Genomic DNA, 15,494 nt, shown 5'->3' on the forward strand with positions numbered 1-15,494 from the left:
GATGCCCCTTTTGGCTAATTACTAAATGAAAAACAGAAGCAGGGGCAAATTAATTAGAAGTTCTCAGCCCCTTCCTGTGATTGCAGTCATCTTGCTATTTAAGAACAATGATTTTTTTTTTTTTTTCAACTCTGACAGTGAGCTTAGTTTTATAAGGGAAGGATGATCATGATTTTTTTCATTGTTGTTTTATACATTGGTTGATTTTTTCCTGCTTATACCTATTACTATTTGTTTATAATGGTCTTGGCAAGTCACACTTTTTTCGGCTATCTGGAGCATCATTGTCTCCCTATCTGTGGAAGTAAAAAAAAATGTCTTTAGGGCAAAAGGGCATAAAAGTTCCAGGGTTTTCCTTACACCTCTCCTTGGAAAGTAGTAAAATGGACTGATGGGGTTTACTACAAAAATAGCTTTTGAAAAGTAGAAAATGGAACTCATGGAGCATTATGTATTTAAAGTTAATTTAAATACAATGTTTTAAGATTACTTTTGGTTTTTTTTAGAAATATTCTTAATTTGAGTCTTACTCTAATATACTTTTGCTACTAATTCTGCTGTATGATCTTTTAGTCTCAACTCTTTTTATTTATTATTTACTGAGATTACATTATTAATGAAATATATTTCAGCTCCTTCATAACATCAGAAGCTTAACTAAATTGCTATAAAAACCTTTCAACCTTAAGATCGGTGTTATCAAAGAAACATAGCATTAAGTGCTCAATACCACTAAAAATCAGTGAGGAAATGAATTCCAAATATAACAAATCTTCTTGGAAAAAATCTTATTAATAGAAAGTACAAATCCCTCTACTAGGAGAAAGAAAAAGACTAGAACGTTTGTATCTCTTATTGCTGTTCAAACTTATGTTTATCTGGGAGTGACATTCATCCATAATTTTCTCAAAGTAACATTGGAGAATGTTTTCCTAAGACATATGAAACATATTCAAAAGACTAGATTAGACAGGAGGAACCAGAGTTGAGAGTTTTGAATATTAACAGTTGTCTGATCAGCTGAATGGGCAGGTACTGTGCATTGCCACTGTAAAAATGATGTTACTGAGAAAAAGAATTCCAAATGTTCTCACGTATTGCCTCATAGCCTTGGTACATCTGGCCTATGTTGCGAGTTTAAATGCCTAAGGGGTTAAGTGTTATCTACATATGATTTTATGGATCACAGCTTCAAAGTTAGCCCCTCACTATAAGAAGGACATTGAGGTGCTGGAGCGTGTCCAGAGGAGGGCAATGAAGCTGGTGAAGGGCCTGGAGCACAAGTCTTATGAGGAGCGGCTGAGGGAACTGGGGTTGTTTAGTCTGGAGAAGAGGAGGCTGAGGGGAGACCTCATCGTGCTCTACAACTACCTGAAAGGAGGTTGTAGCGAGGTGGGTGTTGGTCTCTTCTCCCAAGTAACTAGCGATAAGACGAGAGGAAATGGCCTCAAGTTGCACCAAGGGAGGTTTAGATTGGACATTAGGAGAAATTTCTTTACTGAAAGAGTGGTCAGGCCTTGGAACAGGCTGCCCAGGGAAGTGATTGAGTCACCATCCCTGGAAGTATTTAAAAGACGCGTAGATGTGTTGCTTAGGGACATGGTTTAGTGGGCATGGTGGTGTTGGGTTGACGGTTGGACTCGATGATCTTAGAGGTCTTTTCCAACCTTAATGATTCTATGATTCTATGAAATCCATTTATATTGTGTTTTGGAACTAGTCTTAAACCTCATCATTTTGTGAGGAAGCCCACAGATGTCAATGGAGCTATTAGAGTGGGTCCAGAGGAGGGCCACAAAAATTATCAGAGGGCTGGAACACCTCTGCTGTGAAGAAAGGCTGAGAGAGTTGGGGTTGTTCAGCCTGGAGAAGACAAGGCTCCAGGGAGACCTTATTGCGACCTTTCATTATATAAAAGGGGATTATAAGAAAGGTGGAAAAAGACTTTTTACCAAGGCCTGTAATGAGAGGACAAAGAGTAATGGTTTTAAACTGAAAGAGGGTAGATTTAGATTGGATATAAGGAAGAAATGTTTTACAATGAGGGTGGTGAGGATAGGTTGCCCAGAGAAGTTGTGGATGCCCCATCATTGGAAGTGCTCAAGGTCAGGTTGGAAGGGGCTTTGAAAACCTCATCTAGTGTAAGGTGTCCCTGCCCATGGCAAGGAAGGTTGGACTAGATGATCTTTAAAGGTCCCTTTCAACTCAAACCATTCTATGATTCTATGATTAGTACTTACGTAAATATATTTTAAAAATTTTATGCTTAATTCAATATTTATGCATGTCTTTTAAAAAAACCCACAAACCAAACCTGCTTTGTTGGCTTTTGTAAACTTCAGTTTATTAACATTTTGATCTCTGTTATACAAGTTTTTGTTGAATATTAATGCTTAGAGATATTTCAAAACTGTTTTCTCCTTTTTGTTTACGGCTGGCCTTGTGGCCATTCTGAATTTTGGCAGCCTAAGAAAACAAAGGTGATCTTAGGTTAGCTATATGTCCCACTTCCTAATAGGGATATATATATCTCTTTTTAACCACATAGCCATGTGTTTCTATAGCCCATAAGTTGTAATCAATTGCATATTTTCTCGCCTTTCTCTAAAATCTACCATTCCTTTCATTTATTCCTCATGCTACTATATCAAATGCTGGTGCATGGGGTTGTTCCTTCCCAGGGGCTGGACTTTGCAATTCCCCTTGTTGAACTTCATGAGGTTCCTGTTGTTCTATTTCTCCAGCCTTTTGAGGTCCCTCTGGATGGCAGCATGACCCTCTGGCATATCAGCCACTGCTCCCAGTTTGGTGTTTGGTGTTGTGGCAAACTTGCAGAGGGTACACTCTGCTCCATCATCCAGATCTCCAATGACGAAGTTAAACAGGACTGGTCCCAGTATTGACCCCTGGGATACACAACCAGTTACTGGCCTCCAACTAGAGTTTGTGCTGCTGATCACCACCCTCTGAGCCCAGACTTTCATCCAGTTTTCAATCCACCTCACTGTCTGTTCACCCAGCCGATATATCAACACTTGTCTGTGAATATCTTACCTTTGACAATGTCAAAGGCCTGCATGAAGTCCAGGTAGACAATATCCACTGCTCTCCTCTCATCTACCAGGCTAGTCATTTCATCATTACTAGCTTCCCCTTGGTGAAGCCATGCTGACTACTCCTGATGATTTTCTTGTTCTTCATGTTCCTGGAAATGGTTTCCGGGATTGGCTGCTCCATGGTAGTATTAATGTTAAATAAACTTATACCTCAGTATAAATAATTTAAATAAAATTATTCCACAGTCTTATAATAAATGATGGATTCAGTATATTTTCCTACTGAAACTATTCTTCTATATTCGGATATATAATAACAATTATTTTGATGAAGGGACCTGTGATTCTATGGAAAATTATGAACGTAAAGCCTATCAATCAGACAGCAGCATTTCATTAGCTTACACCATCAGATATAAATGCACATCATTTACTTACTGGGAAGTAGTCAGACATCCTCAGCACAAAAGCAGTTAACCATCCTGAGGGCATATGAGGACACACAGATATAAACAGGATGTATTTTCTTCTCCTTGCCTAGTTTCACTTCTACCAGTGAAGGCAGCAACCAGAGAATTCCTTTTGATTGATGAGCAAAGGATGGGCATGAGTTTATCAGCAGTCTATAGGTGTTTTTTTTTTCCTAGACTTAACAGTGAGAACTGATGAAAGTAGATATCTTGTGGATATGTTTCAGTGAGGTGGATTTCTTGCTCTTGCTAGTGTGTTTGGACCATTCATACCATGTTTTTTGCAAGATAATGTTTGCAGAAATAGATTTCTTTGTAGATCAATAATAGATGTTCTGGCACTAGAGAGGTGGCCAGAATTTCCAAGTCCAACCTTTCCCTTTCTTGTTATCTTCTAGGTACAAATGCCATTCTTGCACCATGTTAAAGTTAGTTACTACCCAGTCATTTCCTTCAGTGTCTAGATCAAAAAAATTATCTTCTTTTCTAGTAGCTTAATAAAAATGAGTGAAATTAACTTAATATTATGTATAAGCGCTAGTAATTTTTAGAGGTATAATGAGACAGCATTTCCAAAGGTTAGGATGTTTGGTGTGAGAAAACATGGCAAAATCCAATCTGAAATAATTGCTTAGAGGGAAAAAAAAAAAACCCAAAATCACAACACAATATTCTCTTTCACAAGATAAAAGTTATATAATAATTTGTATTGTTGGGAACATGACAAACACAATGACTTAAGTAAAAGCCAATGTATTTGCTTAATGATTTATTTGCACTCCTTTATTTCCCTTTGTGGATGCTATATTGATAGTTGAATTAAATTGTGTAATTATTTATTTTTGTTTCTTTGTAGAAGGCCTATTTACAAGATACTTTCTTTTTTGTAGAATGCTTCTTTTTATCGGGGCTGCACAGGCTGATTAAATGTTGAGACTGTATTCCTCTGATTGATCAATCTCAGAAACTCTTGTTGTGAATGCAAGCTAACACAATACAGGTCATGCTTCTATGCAAACAGAAAACAATAACATGAAAAATAAAAATATAATCTCTTCACTCTGTTATTTTAATGTTCTATCCTTCCATTTTAAGACTTTCCAGTAGTATTTGTTCTCAGTATAGGGAAGGACTATACATTTGTTTTCAATTATTGTGGCCTCAAAGTAAGTAATTCTAAATGACCTTTATAAATAACTGATTGCAGGATTAGCCTCTATGGAGAATTGACATTTAGCATTAGTATTGGAGTTAAAGAAAACAAATCAGAACAAAACAAAAACCCCTTTTAAAGAACTGCATGAAAGAAATTACATGATGTGTTTACCAATGACTCTGCAAAGCAGAATTCATCTTCTATCTGTAGGATTGAGATTACTGGCAACCATTGACATATAATACTCTGGGATAACCTCATCTTCAGCTGCCTTCCCAAAATAGCACAGTTCTCCTGAAGATCCTGTATCTGCCAGGTTTGTATGGATCTTCTGGCTGCTTTACAGCATCTCAGATGGTACTTTATATGCGTGAATTCCATTGTAGATATCTGCAGTGTAGACATCCATATATAAATGCCTAGTCTCACTTTATAGTCAAGGAAGAGAAATAGGTACTTCTAAGCTGTGGTTGATCTAGTGTATGTTACCTACCTTTTGATGAAATAGATTACATGTTTTCTCACTGGTTATGAAGAAGCCTATATCAATATATAGGTTTGCACTGTAGATGTCTACAGTTAAGTATAATGAATCCTATTGCCAACAAATGGACTCAATAATATAGAAGGAACTTTCCAGTTCAGCTAGTATCTCCTGGAATTGTCTTACAGCTTTGTGTGTCTGCTTTTTTCTATGATGTACTATAAATCTCCAAGTTTTCTCTCTCCTTTTCTTCCTTCTCTCCGCCTTTCTCATACCCTATGATACTCAAAGGTTAAATTAAATTTGAAAGGATAGAAGTGCTTAACATTTAGGCTGTTTCATTTGGGTTGTGTTTTGTTCATGTAATAGGTGACTACCAAAGAGCCAATTAAACTATCTTTTTGCTACACAGCTGCTAGCAGTTCTTGGATATTTTGAATCATTGAATTATATGCAATGTGCAGCAAAATAGTATGTAATAATATTGCATTCTTGGCAGGATGTTTTAATTCAATTTTTTTCCTTAATATTATCTAAGATATAGCTCATTTAAGTACTCTTCTTAGGAGAAAAGATTCATAAAATCTTTAGAAACTTCATCATCATTATTTTGCTGGTAAAATGTCAAATTTTAGGGAGTGAAAACATTACTATACATCCAAAAATATTTTTAGAGTTACATTTGCATTGGAAGCTTTAGGATAACAGATGCACATATGGAAATGCATACAACTTGAAATCTTTACACTTGCCCTCCAAAAGCAGTTCTGAAGCACATATACTTGCTTCTGTTACTGTCCTGGTTTCGGCTGGGATAGGGTTAAATTTCTTCCTAGTGCTGTGTTTTGGATTTAGTATGAGGAGAATGTTGATAACACACTGATGTTTTCAGTTGTTGCTAAGTGCCCTCCTAGTCCAAGGACAGCTCCCGTGCCTACTGACTGAGCTAGGTACACAAGATGGGAGGGAACATAATCAGGACAGCCAGCCCAGCTGGCTAATGGGGTATTCCATACCATGTGACGTCATGCTCAGGATATGAAGGGTAGGCGTGATCCAGGAAGTACCGATCGCTACTTGGTTATCGGTCAGCGCGGGTGGTGAGCAATTGCATTGTGCATCACTCATTTTGTATATTTTATCATTATCATTATTATTTTCCCTTTTTCTGTTCTATTAAACTGTCTTTATCTCAACCCACGAGTTTCTCTCACTCTTACCCTTCCGATTCTCTCCCCGTCCCGCTGGAGATGGGGGGAGTGAGTGAGCGGCTGCGTGGTATTTGGCTGCCTACCAGGTTAAACCATGACAGTTACACACCATTCTGCTTTGTATGTTTTGAAATTTTAAAAAGTTGAGTACTTCACCTGGAACACAACTTTCCTTGAAAAATCTTTGGGGAGCTAGTTCCATCAGGAACTAGACACACAGTCATATTAAACAATTGTCTGGAAAGATTGTTGTCTGGAATGCATCCTCCTAAGCGTGTTCTCTCTCTGAAGAGTTGTAGGAAGTTCTCAAGTTAGCCATTAACTTTTCAATAAAGTCTTTTCCTGTGTTACTTCTGAGCTGGATAACAGACTCGGTTTTGCCCAAGGAGTGGGTTCCAAAGGATATATTCCAAGGCACAGAAAGGAGGTACGTCTACTGAAATTTGTTAGAAATTAGATCTCTGCTCCCATTTCTTCCTTTGGAAAAGTGCTTACAAAATTATTAGAGACCAAAATACACCATCATAATTTTCAGAAAGTTATTTTTCAAATAGGACTTTCTTTTCTGCATAGCTTGGATAATAACCATTAGTATTACTGTCTTTTTTTTTTTGTTTATTTGGTTCTGGGTTTATAAATTTAATTTAATTCAGCAATTATAAGTTGTTTATTGCATCTGGGTTTATAAGTAGCAAAAGCAGACAAGGCTGTAGAAAGATTCTACGATTCTATGATTCTAAGACGATTGCCTTCGTTTTAGCTACTTTCATGTTTATTTTAGTGAATAAGGAGTGCACAGCTCAGCATATTTTATTTTATTTAGTACTCACTGTTTTATTTTAAATAAATTTGTTGTTTATATATGTGTATGTATATGGAGGAAGAGGAAAGAAAAGATCTCTTTTTTCCTGACAGTAGCGTCTAGGGACTTGTTTAAGAATATCCTCTGAAACAAAATTCAAAATATGATTAGTCTGTATCAGGATAGTTATAGTTGTCTACTACCTGCTGGATACATCTCAAAAGCTACTATAAAGATATAAAATTTCAGGGACTACTGCATAGCTGTTTCTGAAAAAGAAGAGAATATTAATTATTATATTGCTTAATTTTAAGTAAAAATATTCTTCTCAGTTCTGAAGCCATACAGATACATATTTGATATCATTAGTTGACTTATAATGTGTGAAATGATAGATCATGACTATGGTGGTAAACTGTCTCAGCTGGAATTCTGCATCTTTGAAATTTCCCTCTTGTGCCTGCCTTCCAGAACCCACTTTTGATAGTATCATCCTCCTATCCAGAATCTTCTAGTACAGGCAAATAATTGGTGAAATATTTTTGTTCATAGTATTGTTCCCTGAAAGTATACCTGACCGTTTGAAAATATCTTGTAGTCCTTCCACACTTTTTTTTTCTTTTTTGAATGAGATTATGGGGCGGAGCATAAATACAATAAATACATAAATACATTTTAAACATGTTCACTATTTACATGGATCAATAAAAACAACGGATCATATCTCATTTATATTAATGATGCTTATATCTTGCTCTGGGAAATTGGGAAAAAGACTTTACTTGAATTTACAGATCAAGAATACCTGTCCCTGTGCTTCTGATTACTGTACATCTACTAACCAGATCAATAGCACAATTTAGTAATGCTAATCTGGTTTAAAAATATGTAGAATATAGTAATAAATCAGCACAGTTTTCCCTGAAATGTTTATTCTTACAAACAATAGTGGATTAAAATGCAGGTTTTACTCTAATGTTAAACTGATTCAAGGATGCTACCTACCTTTGGTCTGCCATTTACAGATTTTTCAGAAAAACAAAAAAAGACAAAATGTTAGATGCCTGGAAAAAGCAGAATTTTTGGCAAGTTTATTACAAAGTTTTAAGTTATTTACTGATCTTACCTAAATCTCAGGGGTTTTTTTTTGAAAGGTTCCAGCATGCTGAACTTTAAATGCTGATATCACCAAAACATTATTCTAAAAGGAATAATCAACATAATAAGCGCTGCCAAATCCAGCCATCTTTGGGTCTGATCAAACTAAATCTGACATTTTAAAACAAGGACTCTGAAAATATATTTTATCACTAAGAATACATATTTTCTTGCCATTCAGGCATATTTGCAAAGATTTCAAGTACATTTTGTATTGTGTACTTTATATGTCAAAGATAAAAAGCAGAGGATGAATTTCCAAAAAATATACACAGTTGTTTTTCACGGTTACAATACCTAAATGCTTGTGCACTACATATGTAGTGAGTGAGTTTACTGCCTCTTGCATGTTGGGTATTGACAGCTCTGCTGTTGCCATATGTTACTCTAGGTCCATTTGTGCAAATTCCCTTAAAATTAAATGTGTTCAAGTTTCAGTTAACAAGCATATCTGCCAAATAAATGGCAAGTTTACTTTGCCAAATCCAAAGTTTGTACTGTAAATCAGCTCAAGTATGGTATGTTAAACCTAAGTTGAAATGGGTTGTTTATTAGTAGGTTACATACAGTTGCTTGCTTACTCTTTAATGATCTGGAGTTAGGAAATATTTTATTTGTACTATAACGTGTCTGGAGTAGTCATTGGTAGCTGTTTCTAACCCTCTTCCAGCAAAAGTATGCATGGTACGCAAAATGATTTACTGGCTTAAGCAATAACATTTAATTTTTTTCTATACATAAAATATGATCCTATTTGGTGGTTACTGTTTCTGGTTTTGTTTTACTACTGGTACTTTTATACAAAGTTGCAGCATTTTCTAATTTTCTGTTGATCCGAAATTTTTAAGAAGAAATCACGGTAATAACAACTGCAAGAATAAGATTATCACGTAAACATTCCAGATTTAGCCAGTTACTATAATATAATATTTTATTTTTTAATATATTCTTAAATTGTGAAAGTTATTAACGACATCATTGCTACTTCTTCTCTTAAAAATGTGACTGTTTCACAGAATATGATACAAGACAGATGTAGACTAACCTATGCATCTGTGGCTTTATACAAGTACACTTTTCAAAGTCATGCCTTTCCCATTATCACAGTTTTATGTGAGTTACAAAGAGAGTGGGCCAGAAATCTTTTCTCTGAAAAATTTTAATGCAGAAAAACCAAGTAATAAACTTTTTTTTGCGTGTACATCTCTTTTGAATAAAAATAAAAAAGCTTTCTTTATCTCAGAAAAGAATTTCAGATTGCAGAAGAATGAGACATCACATAAAAGCAGCCAATAACCTGATAGATCACAACAGAATCATCAATAATTTGGGTATTCACCAGAGACTAGTGGAAAGATTCAAGCCGAAGCCTATGATTTGAACAAAAAAATCAAATTTAGTAATTTTTTCATTTTACTCAGGTTCATGGAATAAGAAAATAACTTTTACCTTTGATCCAGCTTTATCCAGCTTTACCTTTGAGCCAGATTATAGATATCAGGAGTAAATTATGTTCTTCACCTTCACTGCAATTACACAGTGAAGTACAACTATTCAGTTGTTATTTGAAGACAATTGTATTGCATGAAGTGCAATTAGTTATATTGCCCTTTGAGTATATCTTAATCAAAATGTAATGCAATTATTCAGAACTGTAGTAAACATGTAATAACTGCATAAGTAAGTGAAATGATGGTGCTTTGAGGTCAGCAGAGTGATGATACCTTAAAGTTATTATAATTCATATTTCATGGACCAAACCTGTTGAGTTAATTAAAATAATTTATTGTAAAATATGCTAAAGTTACATGTAATTATTAGTTGGAAAATCTCTTTTATTTACACTGCTGAAAAGCTTATTTACAGACTTGTCTCAGGTATGTTTCTTTATTTCTAAAATATATTTACTTATTTTATTTCCTAGGTTATTCAGATAAATTTTGAAGAATTTGATCTGGAGATTGGCTATGACACACTGACAATTGGTGATGGAGGAGAAGTGGGTGATCCTAAAACTGTGCTTCAAGTGTAAGTCTTTTGCATTTACAATTTGTATGCATTACAGAATATCATTAATGTGTTTTTTGGAGAGAGTAAATAGTGATTAGAATCAGATAAATCTCAACAAAAACTAATCTTACTGAGCTTCTAAAATTACTGAAGGTGACAGTTTAAATACATCGTTATAGGTTTATTGTTCTGAAGTCAGAAAGAGATGAGCTAGACAACAGAAAAAAAGATAAACTAAAATCAGAAATTTTAAAAGACATAGTCTGTACATTCACGTGTAGACGTGTAAATTTTTAGGGGCTATTGTACTCCCTTTATAAGTGAGTTCTCAAATTAAAAGTGTGTAAGAACATAATTGAAAACAGATAAATGGATGACTTATACATAAACTTTTACAATCTCCTGGCAAGCTTAGGATGACAAAAGACATACTGTAGGATCTTGCCTTTAAGTTTTTATTGACTATTGTAGAGAACTCAAAAAATGAGTTAGTATAGTGAAGAAAATTACTACAGAGAAAATCTGAGTGGGATATTATCTAAACCACATATGATTACAAATCAGAAAGCACTGAGTGTTAAGTAAGATTTTTGCCATCCATTAGCATTCTTCTGGAATGTGTGAGCCCAGATATAAATATAGAGATATATATAGTTGACAACCATTGATTAACTTCAGAATCCATATTTCTCCAATACTTAACTTGTGATGATAACTGATCTTATAATAATAACAACAGTCTCAAGAAAACAAATTCAGAATCTTATTCCTTAATTTGTAAAATTTTGAACACAGCAGTATAATCCAATGATTCTGTTTATTCCCCAGTCATTTGAAAATATGCAGAATTGTAATTAGGTATTACTGTAGTCTGTCATTTTACATAGATTCAATTCCATTCTGAGTCAATAATTCAATGTTTTGTAAGAGAAATGAAGGCCCCGTAAAATACATTGTATTTTTTTTTTCAAATCTGACTCAGTTTTTGTGAAAAAAATAACAAAAATGTTGTTTATTGCTTAGAAGCCATATTTTACCCATAAGGGATTGTCTGCTATTTAGGAAAGATTTTTGGAAAAGGCCAAATAGTATTTAACTGTTATTTTTACATAAACTGGCCTCTCAGTAAGTACCTTATGTTATCATTAGTTCAAATGAGTTACACATTTAAAACACAGTTACACATTTAAAACACACTGCTTCACAAAACTGAAGCAGATGTGATAAATGTTTAGTACAAAATGTTTTTAATCAAAACCCAAAAGAATAGCAAAATTAGGATTCCTTAGAATGATATTCCCTGCATTATATTTAATGGAAATGTGTTCATATAATTTTTATGTATTGTAGCTTTCCATTATTCATCATAAGAATGATATCAAGAATTTGTTTGATTTGAATACCCTAAAACCAATGTTTACCTTTTTTTCTTTCCTAATTTCATCTCATTAGTATTTTTAATTGCAAAACTTTGAGTAGAAAATACAGTTGTTTAAAAATTTGCAGATTTTCATCATGAATTCCGCCTTAGATTGATCATTCAGAGAATAGACTATCTGAACTTCTATTTTTAATTGTTTTTGAAATCGTTCTATCCCTTCTAATCAATGAGGAGACCAGCATTTGGCCAGGTATTTCAGGTGCAATTACTTCAGGATAATGCAAAGTTTCTTCAATAGATTATAGATGTGCTAATTATTACTAATAATAGTTTTGAGAAATGGGCAAGTACTGTAATTTCTATTTTATAAACAGTAACAGTACCAAGCCTTCAAAATATATTTCTGATAATGCTGGAATTCTGTTTCAGATATTCTTAGATTCCTAAACTATATTGATTATCCCTTCATGTGGAAAGAGCATTTATTAAGTACCAATTCTCCAGGTCTTATTAACATTTAAGTATTGTTTTTCATTAGTACCTGAATTACAGTAACACATTAAGGCACACTACAATGATATTTAAAATTTTGAGTAATGTAGTAAAGCGTTCTGTCCAGATTTTATTTCATTAAAGATGCTAGTATTTTATAAAAGTATGTCTGATGATGGGGAGATGTACGTTGGGGAGAAATGATGAAATTACAGGATTAAACTTGTCATGAATATAAAAGAATTCTGAGTAATTTTCTTTAACAAAAGAGTTAATTAGAATTGCCAAGTGTTAACATGTGATAAGAGAATCTGTTCTGTAAATAACTAGGTAAATATTTTTAAAGAATTATTACTGTGGAGATCCTGGAAAGGCAAAAAATCCCCCAATTAATTTATAGGGGTTTAATATTAAATATAATCAGACACACCTATATTATTTTTGTTTACCAGTGGAATGATCACTGATTATTCTGTGATCAGAAGTATCAATATAGAAGCTGTTAGGATTAAAATGTTTGAAAAAAATTACATGGAAAATGGAACATAATTGAGTACTGTAAAAAACTTGTAAATCTCTTCTCCTGTGAGCCATGCAGATTTTGTCTGAGATATGATGCATAGCAAATAAATCAGCTATTGTATGATTTAGTTTTGGATTTTAAATTTTAAAATAATTATCTTTCCTTCAGCAAATTGCTGAAGAACATTGGTTTGAATACGTCTGGTTTACATGTAAATTAATTGAAAACATTTGTCTTCCAATTTATCAAAGTTCATCAGGAAACCTATCCAAGTGTTTAATCCACCAGTTTTCCTGGGCACTGCTAGATGGGAAGGTTCAGAACCAAAAACTGAATTTAAGTGGCATTTAGATAGAATTATGCTTCCTAAACTGAGAATTGGAGTCTTGATAATTCCTGCTCTGCTGGTGCTAATCACAGAAGTAGCTAAATTCCAAAGCCATTTCAGTACTTGCCATTAAGTTTCCCTGGGTGCCTATAATTCTGTGCCTATATACACACCTAGCAACATGACAGACTGCTCCAGGCTAGTGAGCCTAGCACCTAAGTGAGCTTAAATCTGAATGGAGTACATTTTTTATGTGTTTGACAAGATGACTAGTATGAAGGCATTCTTAGTGCTTTCCTATGGTACTAAGATCTTTGCAAGATGGAGCAGTGTTAAGTTTTATTAGCAAGGGATAGAGGGGAAGAAGGAAAAGCAATGATGTGTCCTTCATACATCTGTCACAGCACTTTTTCAGGATGTTTGGAAGTCTGCTTTCAGCAGCTTGGTCTGATAGTTGCAACAGGTGACTCCTAATGTAATACGCATTTGGACACTGTTTCCTGTAACACGCATTTGGAAAATCCAGTGCAAAAGGCATGAAACTCATTCTAACTCTTTTAGTATGCTTGCTGTGTTGGGTGTACATGTATCCAATCTCACATATTACAGAACATCTTCAGCAGATGGAAAGGAGAGTGTCGCGATATTCTGAATATCCTCTAATCTAGTCTTCAGTGTACTCTCTCAGGGGGAATGTATGTCACTAGTATGTGGGAGGGGTAGTTCTGCAGTCCTAGAAGACTAGGTGGAAAACACCCTGCTGAGTGTCCTAACTGTTAAGCTGTTTAAAAAAAAGGGAGGCATCATAATCACATCTATCCATTTCTGCTGTTGACAGTGTTCACTGCTCAGCTTTTGAAAGGGAAGGTGTAAGAACCTCCTTCCAGGAGAGGAATCTAGGTAATGAATCCAGGGCAGAGGAAGTCGCATAAATCCCAGGAGGAAAGAAAGGATAATTCATAACTGTAGAACTTCATTATTATCTTAAATAGCTTCCTTCACATAATGCTGTTTTTTCTGGATCTTATTGCTCTGTGGCCCCAAAGTCTTCCCAAATATTGTACAGGGATCCCTAAGCACTTAAAAAAGAGCAACGAGTGATTTCTGTATTCTGTTGATTGATTCTTATTTTCAAAAATGCATTTTCAAATTGTATTTTTTCCGCATGTACTATTGAATTGAAAAATACTGTTTTTGAAAACTGTATGCATTTAAAAAAATTATAATTGACTTGAGAAAATAGAAATGATAAGAATTTTGATGGTGGTTTATCATAGGAATTATTCTCTCTGACACAACAAAGAGATTAATATTCCCAATGGCCTTAATATTCCCAAAATGTATTGTCAGTCACCAGCTACAATTACAAAACTCTGTTAGCCATTACATCAGTGTTGTTTCTGAGAAACATCCTGTTAATCTATTCATTTGGCAAAGACTGAACTCACTGAAGACACTTTCCTTTAGTGCGGGAATGAGCAGTTAGTACATTATTTTGGCCAGGCATTTACTTATTAAATTCTGGCAAGAGTCTTTGTAGTAGCTCCATCTGTGAACACAGATGTGGGAAATAGACATGAATTTCTCCCACAGCAAAGTATTTCATACAGAAACAAACTAAAAAAAAACAAAGGGAAGAACTAAGATTAACTGCAAAATATATTTAAAATAGTCCATTTGAAGTTTCAGCTAGCTTTAAAGAATGGTTAGAACTGCAAAAAACAAACTAACAGTTTTCACTCTTATACACTCTTGTGCTTGTGATCCATTTTACAAGAATGGAAAATGTTTTGGTACTTTCCACCATTCTGTTCTAGCTGATAAACTCTTACCAAATTTGAGGCAAAGTTTTTGGGAAAACATGCAATATAACATAAAACTGCAGCTTTCACAACATTTCCTTTTTGCCATCACACTATTTCATTCAGCAAACAGAATGAAGATTTAGAATTGCATTGACTTTCAAATTTTTGCAAACAACATGAAAAGTGAAAAAAAAGAAAAAAGAAAAAACAAGTTTAGTTCTTTCTAATTAATCAACATCCTGTAACATTAGGAGGTTTTAAAGTTCTGACATCTGGTATTTTTGTTAATGAAGGAATGAATGTCAGCTGACTCTGTCAAGCACATTCTTCCATTGTTGTGGTAAAGGTCACGAGGGGAACACATGGACCTTCATAATAGTATTGCTACTGAAGAGTAACAACTTCCTCTTAAATATGCAATGCATATAGTACTGCCGTTGAAGAGTAACAACTTCGTCTTAAATATGGAATGCGTATATTCCAAAGTGGGTAATTGTATGCTAGAGAAATACTTTTTTGGAAGAATAAATGTAGTGCCTCATTACGGGCTTCTAGTGACATTTGATATGCCTGCATGTATAAGAGTCACATACACAGGACTGCCAGATAAAGTTCAGT

The 15,494-nt window shown here is 34.4% G+C and overlaps 1 protein-coding gene across 3 annotated transcripts in view; it reads left to right on the forward strand.

Moving 5' to 3' along the window:
• Window positions 1-15,494, forward strand: part of CSMD3 (CUB and Sushi multiple domains 3) — a 796,263-nt gene that overhangs the window by 378,566 nt on the left and 402,203 nt on the right. For all 3 annotated transcript variants that reach the window (XM_075141259.1, XM_075141260.1, XM_075141261.1), the window contains one exon: window positions 10,262-10,365. In XM_075141259.1, coding sequence (XP_074997360.1) covers window positions 10,262-10,365 — 104 coding nt within the window. The remainder of the gene's footprint in view (window positions 1-10,261; window positions 10,366-15,494) is intronic.

The sequence above is a fragment of the Calonectris borealis genome, chromosome 2 (genome assembly GCF_964195595.1).
Source record: "Calonectris borealis chromosome 2, bCalBor7.hap1.2, whole genome shotgun sequence".
Lineage (NCBI taxonomy): Eukaryota > Metazoa > Chordata > Aves > Procellariiformes > Procellariidae > Calonectris > Calonectris borealis.